Here is an 18,625-nt window from a genome sequence, read left to right as displayed (position 1 = left end):
TTTTGTTATTTCTGTAGTTTTTCCATGTCCTTGTGCTTAGCTGCCTTGCTTCCTAACATGCCTGACTGAACCACAGATTTCCCTTTTTCTTTTCATTTTTTTTCCCCTTCTGGGCCGGGATAAACTTTCTGCCTCCTGACTCTTTTAGGTGATGTAGTCCATCATACCTTATACAGACTTTCGTCTGAGTTTTGTCTCCAATGGTATTCCTGTTAGAAAATTTCTTATCTTATCATAGTTTCCCCTTCGATATTCCAGCCTTTTATTTTTCGGTCCCTTCCTTGGATGGGTTATTCCTACTTCCACCAGATACTCAAATGTCAGAACACTGTGGTCACTCATGCTTATGGGAGGTTCTGGTTTGACTTCCCTTATGTCTGACTCATTTAGGGTGAATACCAGATCAAGTCTGGCTGGTTCATCATTCCCTCTCATTCTTGTGGGACATGTTGGCATAGAGAGTTTCTTGTTGCCACGTTTAATATTTTTGTTCTCCATGTTTATGTCCCTCCGTGTGGTTCCCTAATTTCCCAGTCTATCTTTCCATGCTTGAAGTCACCCATGATTATCAGTTTAGATTTTTTCCTGCAGCCAAACTCAGCCAAATTAACATTCTCTACACATTCCCTATTTCCCATTTGCCTCTCTTCCCCCTTCCCCCTTCCCTCCTACCCGAACACAAAGCAGGAAGTAGACAGTGAGCGTGCCACAAGGCCAGCGTCCCCTCACCGGAAGGTGTATTAGGTTAAGCCAGACAGGTGGGTCACCACCACGCCGCAGTAAGCCACTGCGCCTCACCCAGGCCACAACACAACCTGCTCCTGCTCCTTCCCTACACTCAGTGTCGCGTCGCCCCGCTCAGTCCTCGAGGCAGCCGTATTGGTACCGTACCGGAGAGCTGTTGCTGCGAGAAGGAAGAGGATAGCTAGCTGCCTGTGGTCGCTCTTTCAGTGTGGTAGACTATATACTTGGTACTTGGGCTCCGTATATGAGTGACCTTTTGGAGTGGAAACAGTATTTTTCCCACTGTAGAAGGAACATGCAGCAGCGACACACTCGCTGGAGTGGTGCGTTTGTGTGAAATGCCCGAGATATATGAAATCCCGAAGGGTGCTGGTTTGATTTAATACAAGATGGCTGTATGATAAAAAAAAACTTATTTAATTTCTCAAGTCTCGAGCACAGACATTTATGTATAATTATACCCCCCTAGATGAAATGAACTCAATTACCAGAAATAATCATATGCTATTTGTATGATATTTAAGCATTAACTTGAGCTGTGTGGAGTGAAGTCAGGAGATAATCTTCGTAATTCCCAAGTCATACACAAGAATCATTTAACTCTACTCGGCAAAAAAAAGTTCCGTATCATGCATGATATCAGAGCAACTCTCTTGAGATCAAATTACCAGCAAGGAAAATCTCCATTTGTTTGCCCTAACTCCGGCTGTCTCCTCCCTTTCACTGAGAGATCCATCTCCATCTTCTCGCATCACCAAGTGAAAGAGAAACTAGTTAACGAGGTGTATATAACCATCATTAACGGCATGACGAAAGATTGATTAACATTTTCTCCTAAAAAGAGTCTTTTGAAAACTTGAAGGCACGTTTGCTTCAGTTAATGCGACTGAAACATTTACTGAAACTTCAGTAAATGCTACTTTGAAATTTATTTTTCCAGCAGGTAATTATCTACAGGCTGACAAGGGCTTGCTAATACCCATTTTTTTAAACTGGAGAAAAAGAGCTAACTTTACCCTATAAATTTGAGGCCAATTTTCTTCTTATCCACTAACGGTATGTTCTTTAAAAGATCAGACCAATAGACCAACAATCAGGCGAAAATCAAGAATCAAAATCCGAGACTTGATCGAAGATCAACTCTAGAACCAAAATAAACATCGTACGGGACCAGAGCCAAAAATCTAATCCTCATCTCCAGTGGATGATTCCTGGAGACTCTCGTGTCATGGAGCGAGGAGACGCCCTTCGCTGTCCACCTCCCGGGCACAAGACCATGAAGAAGTGGCGAGTCTGCACCGCTGAGTGCTTCCTGCACCTCATGCTCCTCTTCGCTCTGCTTCTGGGAGTGTCTTCACAGCTGGTGAGTCTTGGTAGTGCCCATGCAGCTGTGAGTCCTGGTAGTGTCCACACAGCTGGTGAGTCCTGGTAGTGTCCACACAGCTGGTGAGTCTTGGTAGTGTCCACACAGCTGGTGAGTCTTGGTAGTGTCCACGCAGCTGGTGAGTCCTGGTAGTGTCCACACAGCTGGTGAGTCCTGGTAGTGTCCACACAGCTGGTGAGTCTTGGTAGTGTCCACACAGCTGGTGAGTCTTGGTAGTGTCCACGCAGCTGGTGAGTCCTGGTAGTGTCCACACAGCTGGTGAGTCCTGGTAGTGTCCACGCAGCTGGTGAGTCCTGGTAGTGTCCACACAGCTGGTGAGTCCTGGTAGTGTCCACACAGCTGGTGAGTCCTGGTAGTGTCCACACAGCTGGTGACCCACAATCATTCTACTTGCATCTCTCTTGGAAAGTCTTCCAGCCAAGTCATTCATTTGTTACTTTGCCTCTTGTCATATCCTTATATACTCGTTTTCTGATCTTCTGTTCAATTCTTACTTTGATTTACACATTTCCTTCATTTTAATTAGTTTTTCATGCACTCTTTTATTAGCATCTCAGCACTGTTCTTTATTTGTGTTTCAAGTTAATGCATATAGATGACGTCTGACTCCTGTTAGTAGGCAAAGAGTTGTAGTTCCTTACTCAGCTCATCTTGAGCCTTACCCAGCGAGATTTTCCACAGTTCAACAATTAGTTTAAACCCAGATCCCCAGAAACCGGTGTTTGAGGTTTATTTTTGTATTATTATTATTTGTTCCTACCACAGACGTGGCCACACATTTCCAATGCTAACCAACATATATACATTTTCTTCTGTCCTTCGTGGACAGGGTTAGAGATCTGTTAAACATATTGTTCAGGGATTCATTGAACAATCAACCACAGAAGGGGATTTTAGTGCTTTTAAAATGCTAAGCTAACCTACAGACATATATATACATAGATACACAGATTTACGCATGCCCTACATAAAGTGGTCGATGTGTCTTTTACATAGTGTCATTAATGTACATTTACAAAGGTGAAATGTAATTCTAATCAGCTTCCACATATACTTTATACACATACATATATACATACACTCACATATACATAAATATACTTACATATATATATACATATACATACATATATACACACACATATACATTCTTGTCTCTCCTACTCTGACAGAGTGAGATAGGTGATAGAGAAAGTAGTGTGTTATTAAGCACTTAACCACTGAAGGTGATTAAAATGATTTTACAAGCTCAGGTTATATAGTTACATCACATACATACATTGTGTAATTGATACCTCACACGGTCAGTCTTTGGTATAAGTCCAATATATCATCAAATGTACCAGTATTCATATAGTAGTTACAGAGTTACAGCATACCTCAGCCCAGGTTAGGATCAGGAGTCAGGCCTTCTTCCCCGCCCCGGACCGGGACGCCAGGTGGGGCTGGGGTGGAGTGAGAGTGAGATTTGATTCAAGGTATCAGCCTCAAGGACTGTCCTCGTCCGTTGGTTCACTCTTCAGGCACGTTTATTGAGACAATAAAATACATCTCAAAGGGATAGTGTAGCTTAGGCTATTTCTACTTCCCCCTTGGAGTCCCGTCCCTCTGTCTAGCAATGTGCTTATACTAACCTTTGAATATTTGTTGTTCTAGAACAAATCCACACCTGTGTAGTGTAGTGTAGTGTAGTGTAGTGTAGTGTAGTGTAGTGTAGTGTAGTGTAGTGTAGAGTAGTGTAGTGTAGTGTAGTGTAGTGTAGTGTAGTGTAGTGTAGTGTAGTGTAGTGTAGTGTAGTGTAGTGTAGTGTAGTGTAGTGTAGTGTTTGTTGTTGTTGTGAGTGTGTGTGTTCCATCGTGTGGTGTATTGTCTCTCCTCTTGGTTTTGTTTCTTGTTGGAATTTTACCCAAAATTGTCAAATAATTATTCAGCTCTTGTGTCCCGTTTTTCAGTCCTTAAGATTATAATTTAAGGCTGTTTGGGCTCTATCGTGTCTACATATTTATCTGTGTGTTTAGTCGTCAGCCACCACCTCCTAGCTCACTCTGTTTGTTCACTATTCTGACGCAGAAATTTTCTTTAGTGTTTATGTGGTTAATTCGTGTGCTTAATTGTCACGTGTGTCCCCTTGTTCGTGTCTCACGCACCTAAATAGTCTCTCCTCATCTATTTGCCTGAGAACCTCACTAGAACCAATAGAACTTTATTTATTATTATCATGCCTTCCTTGTTTCTTCTATTTTACACTCTCATGAGCTTCAGTGCCTTTAGTCATTTCTCTTAATTCAATTCCCAGAGTTCTGGTACTAATCTGGAGTCATGTGGCTCTGGATGTTACTCAGCCTCGTATTGTGTTTCAGGAAGCCAGGCCCCGCGCTCCTGCCGCAGCTTCCAGGAATCATCGGACATTAGACATTGGAACGGCCTCGTGAGAGGACCAATAGGACAAATCCACAAGGGCCGTGACGAGGATTCGAACCTGCATCCGGGAGCATCCCAGACACTGCCTTAATCGACTGAGCTACGACAGGGATAAAAAGAGTTGAAATCCTCGTCACGGGCCTTGTGGATTTGTTCATTTGATGCATCACGTTAGTGTGATCTCTGTGTGTAAGAACCAATAGGCTTTCTGTAGTTTCCTTTTTCTTATGTGTTTACTTTTTTGTTTGGTATTTGTTTACAAGATCTTAATCGCGTTCTTATTCAGACTTATAAAGGAAGTTCTAATGTTGGCCAGTATTTTATATCCCGTGATGATATATATCCGGTTATTATATTATAGGCTTGGTTATTATAGGCTTGGGGGGACAAGTGCTGTATAATATCTTCCTCTAGGTCTATATCTGGACGGTTTACTCCGAGTTACAGGCATTAACCTTCATTTCTTTTCTCTTGTCTGAGTTAAACTCTACTAGCCACTTCTTGTACTATTATTTCAGATTGTTCAGGTAATGTTGTAGTTTCTAGCAGCCTTCCACTTTATCTATGGCACTCGTAATTTGTGTCTTATCAGCAAACATTGAGAAAAATAGATCGTGTAGTGGTGGATGACTGCTTGTGTCCAACATTGTTGTTGTTCCTAATGCGATATAATTAAGATTTCCTAATTGATCACTCTACGGATAACACATCCCCGATATTATTTCTTATCTCTTGAAGATCACACAGGGTGGGGGGGGGGGGGTTCGTTACAAGTTATATATCATGAAACATTTAACTTTGGCAAACTCTAACCAGCCTATATCTGCCCCATGCCCCAGACCATTCCTCGCACAAATTTGAGTGCGGGTAGCCCAAAGAATCTGGCCTCCACTTTTGGACAGACAGACAAACAGGCATTCTCTCTTATAGGTATAGGTATTATATAGAAAATACGCCGTGAACCAATATATTAGACAAGTGATGATAGACAGCCGCGGTCCAGGAGTTAACAGCTCGATCCTGCAGAGAAACTGGTGAACACACACACACACACACACACACACACACACACACACACACACACACACACACACACACACACACACACACACACACACACACACACACACACACTCACTCACAAGTTCATATAAACAGAATAACCTCAGCCGCATACTCTACTCTGGCAAAAGTCAGAACATCCTTCAGAAACTTGAATAAGGAGGCTTTTAGATCACTGTGTAACAAGAGAGCAGTACATAGTACATGAACATCATAACAGCATGAACAGGCCACGTGGAGGATGAACAACCCACAGGCGCCAGACAGGCGGCGGCAGACAATGTAAAAGTTACACCTCTGTATAAGTTAGCCATAGAGTCAGGTCAACGGTCATCGAATCACAAAGAGGTCAGAATTGATGCCGTCATGATAATCTTCAGGGATTAACCCCTAAACAACAAATGCAAAACCCTCATGTTCAGCTGAGGAGCAGCAGATCAGGGGAGTCAGTTGAGTGGGCGCAGCCCAGTAGAAAAGTGTGTGTGGACCCGGGGAAGGAACATCATCTCCCGGAAACGGTGGAACAACATACGAGTAAGTACGGCTCTCTTGTACTAAAGCACCTCATTCAGTACCCTTGGCCTCTAGTAGGGAATATAGTTAGGGAGTGTCTTATTTAATTATTTTTAATAAAGTCAGATATTAAGTGTTATTAAATGTGTATTAATGGTTCCTTGCCTAGTGATATTGGGCCTACCGTCCCTTTTGCCCTAGTGACCTAGTGCTCTTAATTATTCAGTACTCCTCCCCCCGTTCGTCTTCCGTGTTGAGGTGTTAGTATTGGGTGTGTCCCGCCTTATTCTGGTGTACACTATAGTTCCCAAGTGGTCAGGATTATTCGAGTGTCAGGCCAGGATCCTTGTACCGTTCAATTGTCCCCTACACCTGTCCTGGTAGGTTATTCCATCTGCAAGACCTACGAATCTCACTCCGGTCCCCTGTCCGGTAACTCAGGGTGGTGGCAGCGTCACTCGGTAACTCATACGATAGGTTGTGACTACGATTACCTCTATCTTTCTGTCTCACTCTCCCTCGCCCTCACTCGCTCTCGTTCTCCCTCCCTTGCTCTCGTTCTCGCTCTCTCCTCTCTCTCTCCTCTCGCCCTGCCTCCCTCTTCCTCTCTCTCTCTCTCCTTCCTCTGTGTACTGGTTTACGTCTTCGTATGACGGCCCGAGTGTTAACATCTTATATGATCGGTATAACATCTGTTATTACCATAGAAAGAGCGGAGATTGCACGGTTAGCTCAGTGGTAGTAGCGGAGTGCGCGGTCGAGATAGATACAAGGCGAGATATTACAATGTGGTTTATTACAATGGTGGCTTAGCGGTGGTGAACATTGTTTTACAGTGTTCAGTCTCACGCGTCTTGTACCGTTCGGTGTAGCTATTAAGTAGTTTTAAGCGGTGTTTCTGTTCAAATTATCGCGATTGACTGATTTACTCCAATTGAACGCGATAATCTGAGGTGTATTGGTATTGTACAGCATGCTAGTGTGGACTAGTGTGTCAGTTGACTCACGTCTAGGGACGCCTGACGTTTGAAGTCTGGTCACAGGAGTGGCAAAAGTTTTGAGTTGTTGACCGGCGAAGAAGCTAGGGAAACACTCTGGGTCACGTGATGTGGCTGTAGGTTTAAGGAGTAAGAGTAACTATTAGTTAAGCTCATACGAGCAGTAATTACAGTTTCCCGATAGGAAGTACAAATAGTTTCTATCAGTGAATTATTGTTAATGAATAGTGCGTGGGAAATTGTGTATTGGTATCGCGTAGGAGAAGTTGTCTCAACGCGGTGAAAGTAATATCGATTATTATCTGTCATAAGAGCAGGCAGATTGAAAAGTAATTACGTTTTTTTTTGTTTTAGAAGTGACATTGAAATTACCATCCTTGTTAAGTAAAGGGGCTAGTTATAACGACGTTGTGAGTTTTTGTCTTGTTCTCAGTGAATCATTGTTAGTTCCAAAGATTTTTTTTTTTAATTTTTTTTTTCAACATTTTTGGGTCAGCGCTAGTCCGGTGAACTAGTCGTTCAGACGTAGTTTATTGGCATCATGAGTTCAGATAGGGCTTTAAGGAGTCAGGGAGGGCTTAGCCAACAGAACCTTCTAGCAATACAGCCGAGACAGGCTGTCCAAGTGGATAGCACGGTTCAAGAGTCAGGTGACGACCCACAAGGTGCAGGTGATGGGGTCACATCAGGTCACATGCTGGGTAGCCGTCCTTTGTCCACCCCTGATACTCAGCAGCCTAATGACATCACCCCTCCCCCACTTCCTCCCAGACCGACCTCCCAACCCAACACCCCAGGGGCGCGGCGGCCTGCACCTTCCCCACATACTCCTCCCCAACCACCCCCCCCCTCCCACCTTACCCATCCTCAGAAATTAGGAAGCGCCTCTCTGAACCCCTATATGTGAACCTTACGGCAGGGCGCTTACATACGCCTACCCAGGGGTCCACCCAGGGGTCCGGTCAGGTGACTGTCCCCACCAATACCACCCCACCTCTCCCCCCTCGCAACCCCAACCTTGGTCAGACGACCAAACCCTCTTCTACCATCTCATGCCTTGCCCAGAACCAACCCCTAGAATCCCCTACCTCACACCGTCACCCCACCCAACCCTCCCCCCCACCGGACCATCACTATAACCCTACCTTACACCAACCCTTCCCTCCCCATTACCAACCCTTCCCTAACCATGGCCAACATCTACACTCCATGCCCCCTGCGTCTCATGGTATGCGTCAGCCCCCATTTTCATCATTCTCATTGCCTAGACCAGTGTTACCCAAACTAATTTGCAAAGAGTTACCAACAAACATAGTGGAACGTAACCGGAAAATAGACGACTGGCTAGGGCAAGTAGGTTCATGTTTGTCAGCTGCCCAGGATGACTGGGTGAAAATTAATTTAGCAGCGGGAGCGTGTATAGACCCTAATGGTTCAATAATGCAGGACCAAGAGTTTCAATATTTGCAAACATGGCCAGAGTTTGTGTCAGCAATTAAGAGACGATATAAAGAGAAAATAACAGAGGAAACAGCTAATAGGTATTTAGCTAGTTTAAAACGAGGCCCAAACGAAACTCTCAAAGACTTTGGAACTGGCATATTGCGTAGAGTGCGTGACTTGAGGCATGAATTAGGATACGATGACCTGAGAATTAGTCAGAAGGCTAAACAACTGTTGTGTATGTTAATCCCCGGGACACTTGGAGCTCACGTTTCAGCTGCAAGTGTAACGATGGATTACTACAGTTTAATAGAGTACGCTACGGACTTACAGAATATTCAGGGGCAGTGTAAGGATACAACTGACACCAGACAATCCTCTTATGTCCAAGCGGTAGATACGAACAATTTACATCGTGTTAAGGAGAGTGTAGGTAACTCTTCTAGTAACCAGAGGGGAGGGCACCATAGAGCAGGCCCGCCTCCTCACTGGTACTACACCTATGACCCCAGGTGTTGGAGTTGTGGCGGACGAGGCCACAAACGAGATGACTGCCCCAATAGTAAGGAGGAATTATGAGATAAGGCCCCCAAGGAGGAAGGGCGGCCCACTTTTGAAGTGAGGGTGTGCGGGAAGAGGTTGACTGCATTCCTGGACACTGGTAGTCAGGTAACCATCATTAAGATGGACTCATTTAGGACCTTCAGTCAGGTGCGCCTTAAGGAAGGGGGTGCACAATTAACAGCTGTCAATGGTCAACACTTTGACGTTCTGGGAAAATGTATTTTAACTTTTAACATTGAAAAAGATAAACCTTGTATCCATGAGTGTACTGTGGTGGATAATGTAACATTCCCTGGTGATATATTGTTAGGCATGGATTTTTTGAAACGATTTACATATTCTTTGACATCGGAGAAGGGAGCAAGACACAGTAGGTTACAGTTGGGATCTGTGTCTTTCCCAGTAAAGTTAACTGATCACCCTCCCATAATTGCTTCAATTCAACGAGCACCTAAATATGTAAACCTTCCTAAACAATTGTTCAAGTCTCTTCAAGACCCTGACAAGAAAACATGTAGACTGTGTATAAAACATACCGCCTGTGTGAGGCCAGTCTTGGAGTATTCCGCCCCATCGTGGAGCCCCATCATAAAAAAACACACAAGGAAGCTCAGAAAGGTGCAGAAGTTTGCAGCGAGACTCGTCGCAGAGCTGCGAGAGATGAGGTATGGAGACCTGCCAACGTTAGATTAGGAGGTAGAGAGAGGGGACATGACACAGACGTATAAACTACTTAGAGGCATTGACAAGGTGGAAACAGAGTTTACAATGAATATCAATACATCTAGGGGGCACAGATGGAAGCTTGAGACTCGGTTTTCTTTAACCTTAACGGGTAGTGAGTAAATAGAATGACGTAACGGAGCAGGTTGTACAGACTAACTCCAGTCATAACTTTACAAGCAGGTATGATAGGGAGATTAGTCAGGAGTCATTGCATTAGACAACCAACGGCTAGAAAAGCGGGGTCCAAGAGCTAGAACTCGCTCCTGCATGCACAAATAGGTGAGTACAAATAGGTGAGTACACACACGCACACGCACACAGACGCGCGCACACACACACATATACATACACACACACGCACAAATGCGCGCACACACACACACACACACACACACACACACACACACACACACACACACACACACACACACACACACACACACACACACACACACAAACACACACAAACACACATGAGGTAGCCCGAAACAGCTGTCTAACTCCCAGGTACCTATTTACTACTAGGTAACAGAGCATCAGGGTGAAAAAAACTCTGCCCATTTTGTTTCTGCCATCACCGGGGATCGAACCCAGACCCTAGAATTACGAGTCCAGAGTGCTGTCCACTCAGTTATCAGGCCCTTTGCCCTTGTCCTAGGTGTGTGTGTGTGTGTGTGTGTGTGTGTGTGTAACATCCCCCAAAACATTAGTTAGTAACAGTTGATTGATTGACAGTTGAGAGGCGGGCCGAAAGAGTAGCGCTCAATCCACCTCAAGCACAACTAGGTGAATACAACAAGGTGAATGCACCTTGAATACCACGTATGTCAGACCAATCCTGGAGTTTGCAGCTCCAGCATAAAGCCCATATTTCGTCACGCATAAAACTAAATTGGAGAAGAGTCAGAGGTTTGCCACCAGACTAGTTCCCGAACTGAAAGGTATGAGCTATGAGAAGAGACTATGGAAATTAAACCTCACGTCTCGGGAAGACAGGAAAGTTAGCGGGGACATGATCACCACATACAATATTCTCAAAGGAATTGATAGGGTAGACAAAGACTGTTTATTTAACACAAGGAGCAAACGCACTAGGGGACACAGGTGGAAATTGAGTGCCCAGATGAGCCAAAAAGACATTAGAAATAATTTGTTTAGTGTCAGAGTTGTTAATAAATGGAATGCACTAGGAAGTGATGTGGTGGAGGCTGACTCCATACACAGTTTTAAGTGTAGATATGATAGACCCCAATAGGCTTAGGCACCTGTACACCTGTTGATTGACGGTTGAGAGGCGGGTCCAAAGAGCCGAAGCTCAACCCCCACAAGCACAACTAGGTGAGTACAACTTGGTGAGTATTCTTTCTCTTTTCTCTCTCTCTCTCTCTCTCTTTCTCTCTCTCTCTCTCTTACATCACTTTTTTTTTGAGTCTAAGAACTCTCCCTGCCGCAGGAGACTGTAAAGTCTTACCCTATAAGTTTTCCCAGGCCACGATCCGGCAACATGACTCCACCAAGATCCGCAATAATTACTGCAGGACTCACTAAGGAGAGAGTGTGAAGGGATGATGCCTGGAGCGTTCAACTCTATCCAGGCGTCGAGCCCAGTTCCTGGCGATTGTCACCCGGACGTATTAAGCTCTCTCTTTCTATCCCTTCTATTGGGAATTATATGAAAAATCGTCAAGATCTCGCTTCCAGCAGGATTGGGGTTCGATCCTCGTCATTGGGCACTGATTCTTCACCCATTCCTCATATCCCGGTCGGCCGAGCGGACAGCACGCTGGACTTGTGATCCTGTGGTCCTGGGTTCGATCCCAGGCGCCGGCGAGAAACAATGGGCAGAGTTTCTTTCACCCTATGCCCCTGTTACCTAGCAGTAAAATAGGTACCTGGGTGTTAGTCAGCTGTCACGGGCTGCTTCCTGGGGGTGGAGGCCTGGTCGAGGACCGGGCCGCGGGGACACTAACCTAAAAAAAAAGCCCCGAAATCATCTCAAGATAACCTCAAGATCCCTTCCAGGTGCTCTATTGAGGCATTAGGTCTCCTGATGCTTACCTTGAATCACGTCTCTCATCTTCACTGATGATGAGAAACTGGAAAAGTTTCACCGGAAGAGTACGACACCGAGAGGGTCGTACTTTTCCAGTGAAGGTTACATGAGTTCAGTCTCATGTCTTCTTGTGCCATTATTTATATAATCCAACCTCGTAACCTAACCAGAGACTTACGAACCCACACTACCCACCTAACCCATAACTCCGGTGCATATAAAGAACATAGATATTTGTGAACCTTTTCACTGTAGGCTGCATTTTATCACCTTGGCTGCCACAACGTTCCAAACGCGACCTACTGCTTGAGAGGACGCGTTGTGAATGTGTTGGTATTGTTGGGATGACTGATGTAGCATCCTCCTCCTCCTCCTCCTCCTGGCCACACACACACACACACACACACACACACACACACACACACACACACACACACACACACACACACACACACACACACACACACACACACACACACACACACACAAACAGGATGTTCCGCTTTTGTTTGTCCCAAGTATGGGGACAATGGCAGCGTCGTATAATTCGCAACACCAGGAAGTGCCTTGTTACTGTGCACGTAGTTGTGGTGATGCTGATCTGAGAGCTCATTGTCTGACAATGAGTGGGGTGGGGGGGGGGGTTAATTATAAGACCGTTCACTTGGCAGTGATATGCTCTGAATACGTCGAGTTGTCGCTTGGAGTTAGGGTTGGTTAGGATAGATGAATAGATAGAATGATAGATGGATTGATAGATGGATTTATTCATCTGTACTCCTCTACCACGTAAAATAATCACGCACCAATTAAAATAATAATAATAATAATAATAATAATAATAATAATAATAATAATAATAATAATAATAATAATAATAATAAAATAATGTATTGATAGATTGGCAGATGGATAGTTAGATGAATTGTAAAAGGATAGGCAGATGGACTGAAAGATGGATAGATTGATAAATTTATCCATCTGTACTCCACTATCACGTAAAATAATCTTTTCCCTTGCCGATTTTTAAACAAGTTCGTGTCTACCATTATGCCTCTCTCTCTCTCTCTCTCTCTCTCTCTCTCTCTCTCTCTCTCTCTCTCTCTCTCTCTCTCTCTCTCTCTCTCTCTCTCTCTCTCTCTCTCTCTCTCTCTCTCTCTCTCTCTCTCTCTCTCTCTCTCTCTCTCTCTCTCTCTCTCTCTGTCTCTCTCTCTCTCTCTCTCTCTCTCTCTCTCTCTTTCTCTCTCTCTCTCTCTCTCTCTCTCTCTCTCTCTCTCTCTCTCTCTCTCTCTCTCTCTCTCTCTCTCTCTCTCTCTCTCTCTCTCTCTCTGTCTCTCTCTCTCTCTCTCTCTCTTTCTCTCTCTCTCTCTCTCTCTCTCTCTCTCTCTCTCTCTCTCTCTCTCTCTCTCTCTCTTTCCCTCTTACAGTTTATCTGTCATGATTTTTTTATTTCATTGCATAATGTTTAATTGCCGTTGCTCAACAAACGTTACTTTAATTTTTATGTCAATATAATAGAGGTCAGAGAGAAGGAGAGAGAGGGAGAGAGAGGGAGAGACAGAGAGAGAGACAGAGAGACAGAGAGAGAGAGAGAGAGAGAGGAACAGACTGCATGTTCCTCGATTGTCAAAAAACATTTGATACTGTCCCGAACGAAAGACTTCGACTCACACTAGAGAAGCAGGCTGGCGTATCGGTAAGAGTCCTAAGGTGGGCTAGAGAGTGAAGGATAAAAGAAATTGTTTATGTAATAATCTAAGATGAGGTCTGATAAAGACCTTTTGTGCCCTCTGTAATGCTTTTGCGCTACCGCTCACAGGATGAGTATGGGGTGCACAATAAACTAGCCGCCTTCGGCGGCAACAATCAATCTCAGGAAGGAAGCAAAGGGTTAGAGTGAGGGCAGAGACATCAGAGTAGAGAGAGGATATGAACGGAGTACCACAAGGCTCGGTTCTAGGGCCCGTACTGTTTCTAATATATCTCAACGATCTGACAGAGGAAATTGGCTCTTTCATATAAATGTTTGCAGATGATATCAAACTTATGAGAATATTCAGGACAGAGATAGATTATGAGGCATTGCAAACAGATTTTGACATACTCCAGAAAGGGTCTGAAAAAATGGCTGCTCGAGCTTAACTCAGCCAAATGTAAAGTTATGATGATTGGAACATGAGTGCGAAGACCAGTACAGCAGTATAGGAAGAAGGAAAGATAGATTATTCAGCCACAAAAGGAGAAAGACCTGGGAGTGGATCTGATGCCAGAAGACAGCATTAGCAGAATAACAACAGCTGCACATGACATACTGGCCAACAGTTGTGTTTCCCCCAGAAATCTGGACAAAAGGTCTTTTCGGGATCTATATACAAGGAATATAAGACCCACACTTGAATATGCATCCCCAGCAAGAAACCCTTACATGAAAATGAACTAGCATAAACTTGAAATCGTCCAAAGACATGTAACGAGACTTATTCCTGAGCTGAAGGGATTAGACTATGAGGAAAGACTGAGAGAAATTATCTTTACCACACTGGAAGAAAGGAGAAAAAGTGGGGGGAGGGGGATATGATAACAACATATAAGAGTGTAAAGAAAAGTTACAAGGTAGAGAAAGCAGCAGTTCAAAGCCAGGAAGAACAGAACGAGGGGTCATAGATGGCAGCTCGAGACACAGATGAGTCACAGGGACGTCACAAAGAACTTTTTCACTGTTAGAGCTTTCAATAAATTGAATCGGCTAGATGTAAAAGTCGATTCAAAGTTTTAAATATAAATATGACAAAAGCGTGAGAAATAAGTCATAACATTAATCTTAGAACAGTCAGACGGCGGGGCTAGGAGCCCAGTTCGACCCAGCAACAACATCTAGGTGATTATATCTAGGTGAGTACACCCACGGTGCTGCACACTCACACATACGTACAAGCATCACGCTCAAAATTAACCTGAAACATATCTTCTGCACATAAGGTTCCATTGCATAATGTTCCCGCATCCTTAACCCTTGTATTTAAGCAGTGCACAAGATGTTCATCCTTCCCTTACCTCCCCAGACGAGCGAGGCGCCGCCCACAGAAGAGGACTCCGATGAGCAACAGATCCACCAACTCGTCATCGACACGCCGTGTCTTCCCTGCTACAGGGAAGAAGTCGTCGGCTGCAAGAAAGTCTTCGGGTGCATCGTCAACGCCGACAACTCCATCTCTTCAATCTTTTTCTCCTCGCCGGCAGCAGTTGGTGATTCGGGTAAGAGATCTGAGAAGGCGCGCATTTCTCCCCCTTCCGAAGCATCGCCCTGCCTCCCCTGCCACTACCGGGACTGGTACAACCGCTGCAGAAAAATCCGAAGTTGTATCCCCGATTCAGACGCTCCTGACGTAGCGACTTTCCCTCCTGAGTCAGACGCCGAAGAAGGATTCGAGGGTGAAGAGCCCTTCTCTTCTGATGGAGAAGCAGAGGGTTCTCAGGCCGCGAGCGATGCTAACGGAGCACCACCCAGCTCTTATGAGGACTCAACGAGGACTTCTCCGGCGTCTGCGACCAGCGGGCCACCTGTGGAGCCAACCACTTCGGAGGCCTCAACAAATTTCTTGCTCTTCGACGTTCCCGCGTTCAGAGCAGCAGCACCGCGGGCGTCGCCTACAGAGCCGACGCCGCCCGACGACGCTTCTAATAGAGCCAACACCACGTCGTCGTTTGATACCTCTACGGCACCACAGAGCCTGACACCCGCTGTGCTATAGAATATGGCAATCTTCGTGCATTATTGAAGCATGACACCTCCCTCCTCCCGAAGCACAATATAGCATGATACTCTCGCCGCACCATAGAGCCTAACACCTCCTGCACCACAGAGCATGACACATGCTGCACCACAGAGCATGACACATGCTGCACCACAGAACATGACACATGCTGCACCACAGAGCATGACACATGCTGCACCACAGAGCATGACACATGCTGCACCACAAAACATGACACATGCTGCACCACAGAACATGACACATGCTGCACCACGGAACATGACACATGCTGCACCACAGAACATGACACATGCTGCACCACAGGGCATGACACATGCTGCACCACAGAACATGACACATGCTGCAACACAGGGCATGACACATGCTGCACCACAAAACATGACACATGCTGCACCACAGAACATGACACATGCTGCACCACAGAACATGACACATGCTGCACCTCAGAACATGACACATGCTGCACCACAGAACATGACACATGCTGCACCACAGGGCATGACACATGCTGCACCACAGAACATGAGACGTGCTGCACCACAGGGCATGACACATGCAGCACCACAGAGCATGACACACGCTGCACCACAGAGCATGACACATGCTGCACCACAGAGCATGACACATGCTGCACCACAGAACATGACACATGCTGCACCACAGAACATGACACATGCTGCACCACAGAACATGACACATGCTGCAACACAGGGCATGACACATGCTGCACCACAAAACATGACACATGCTGCACCACAGAACATGACACATGCTGCACCACAGAACATGACACATGCTGCACCTCAGAACATGACACATGCTGCACCACAGAACATGACACATGCTGCACCACAGGGCATGACACATGCTGCACCACAGAACATGAGACGTGCTGCACCACAGGGCATGACACATGCAGCACCACAGAGCATGACACACGCTGCACCACAGAGCATGACACATTCTGCACCACAGAGCATGACACATGGTGCACCACAGAGCATGACACATGCTGCATCACACATCTGCAGTATTACGTTAAACTAGTGACACATGTATCTTAACAATCAGCCTAACTAGCATGTATTCCAGGCGTGTTGTTTTATGAGATTTAGGTCATATGTATTCTTATGTGTGTGTCCAGCAAGTAGTGAATAAAATAGTTATATGTTACCTGAATTTACCTGAGCGTCAGCATCTCCCTGGTGGCCTCGACGGGGGACAGGAAGCCGGCGGCTTGTCGACGGTTCCACCATTGTTCCTAAAGAAGATTTTTTTTCCTATCAGGATTTTATACCGAAGTAATGTGTTGTTGGCATTTGCGGTTCTGCGGGTAGGAAGTTCCACGGTTTGAAACTCCTATTCGAGGGAGTTTATTCAGTATAAATTATGCATATATATATGCATAATTTAAATATATATATATATATATATATATATCTATATCTATATATATATATATATATATATATATATATATATATATATATATATATATATATATATATATATATAGGAAGGGAGTACCACCTCTAGCTGGAAGAAGGGGGACCCATAGCCTCGGAGGAAACCACGCATAACGCATTAGAGGGAATGTTTAGATCCCCTCCAATACAGTTTCTGTGTGCTTTTCTCCTACCACCCCCTTCCTTGAATATTTTTTGTGCTTTATTATGCATTTGATGGTTACAAGATATACATGGGTTGATACAAAAATAATAATGCAAAAAGGTGCTTAAAGGTTATGGATCTCTTGAAGAACACAACAATGGGAAACATTGATGAATGTCACAGACGGGTTCGATCATTGTTGCAATATATATATATATATATATATATATATATATATATATATATATAGGGTCTTTCTCCTCCGTTTCCCCTCTCTGTTCATCTGTGTTCCTTTTCGCCCATCTTTTATCTTTCTTGCCCTATCCACCATTTCTCTTTCCCCCTTTTCTCCATCTCCTCTTTCCCATCCTTCACTACTCCTCTGCAGGGATTGAGGAAGCCTGTGACGGTGTGGGAGCAGCCTCTATGCTTCTTTGGCCAAAGAACGATAGAGGAAAATATATGTCAGTTTTTTCCATGATCAATGAATAATTGTACATATTACTATAATTCTTTTATTTTTCAAATTATTTACCTAATGATATCAACACTCCTGATCGTGGTATATATTTCATGTCCTTGAACTGAAAGAAATTTCAGTTACGTTTTGATAACAAAGTAAAAAAAAAACCTGTGCTCTATATTAAAAAAAAAAAACTTTGAAACTGTGGAAAGTAATTCATACAAAATAATATAAATTGCCATTCACACTTCGGTGGAAATAAACGTTCCATTCACCGGGGTTCTAGGAGACCTTCCCTTATTACTACTACTCAATAGCTCGGTCGATAGAGCTACGGCTTCACAGGCCTGGGGTCAACGGTTCGAGTCTCCCAGAGCCCAGGTGAATGCATGGAATAATTCTTACATTTTTTGTAAACGTTTCAACACATATTATTTCGGAAAACTAAAGCAGAAGGTTATAGAGTTCCGGCAGCGATTTCTTCCTCAATAAAATCGACATATTCTGAGGCGGCTCGAGAACAATGATAAAAATACTGTGTAATGCGCGCTAAATAGATATGTGCGATTGATTTTAACGTTGAAATTAATATGCAAAGTTCTTAATGTGTTGACTAAAAGTCGTAAACATTTAAAGGCAGTTTTAGTTCTTCTGGTGCTGGTTGATCCAAATTATAATGCCTCAAGCTTGTCATTTGTTGAGTTTCTGCAACTTGAATTTTGTTAATTTATATAGTCTCGGGAATTCCTCATAAGGACGCTCTCTCAGTCCCGCCTCTCAGTTTATAACAGCGATCTTGCCAGGACTTGAGCAATTCCTAAGAAACAACACCCGGAGAGTTTGTTTATAACGCGAACTGTCTTTCTA

General features: G+C 44.4%; 1 protein-coding gene across 2 annotated transcripts; it reads left to right on the top strand.

The window, feature by feature from the left end:
- The first annotated feature begins 792 nt into the window (after positions 1–792).
- Positions 793–16,857, top strand: LOC138372755 (mucin-5AC-like). Of its 2 annotated transcripts, none has more exons than XM_069338351.1 (2): positions 793–2,107; positions 14,971–16,857. In XM_069338351.1, exon 2 carries the CDS (start codon positions 15,775–15,777, stop codon positions 16,729–16,731), a length of 957 nt encoding a protein of 318 aa, XP_069194452.1. In that variant the 5' UTR covers positions 793–2,107; positions 14,971–15,774; the 3' UTR covers positions 16,732–16,857. Both variants share the same exon structure in this region, with proteins under 2 accessions (XP_069194452.1, XP_069194453.1).
- Positions 16,858–18,625: the final 1,768 nt, after the last annotated feature.

This window comes from Procambarus clarkii, chromosome 39 (assembly GCF_040958095.1).
Source record: "Procambarus clarkii isolate CNS0578487 chromosome 39, FALCON_Pclarkii_2.0, whole genome shotgun sequence".
In the NCBI taxonomy this organism is placed as follows: domain Eukaryota; kingdom Metazoa; phylum Arthropoda; class Malacostraca; order Decapoda; family Cambaridae; genus Procambarus; species Procambarus clarkii.
The sequence above is the reverse complement of the archived record's forward strand: the minus strand, read 5'-3'. Positions and strand labels throughout refer to the sequence as shown.

What these genes read in the sequence shown, in the direction of transcription:
- LOC138372755 (XM_069338351.1), top strand. Translation starts at nt 15,775, where the DNA reads ATGACACATGCTGCACCACAGAGCATGACACATGCTGCACCACAGAAC.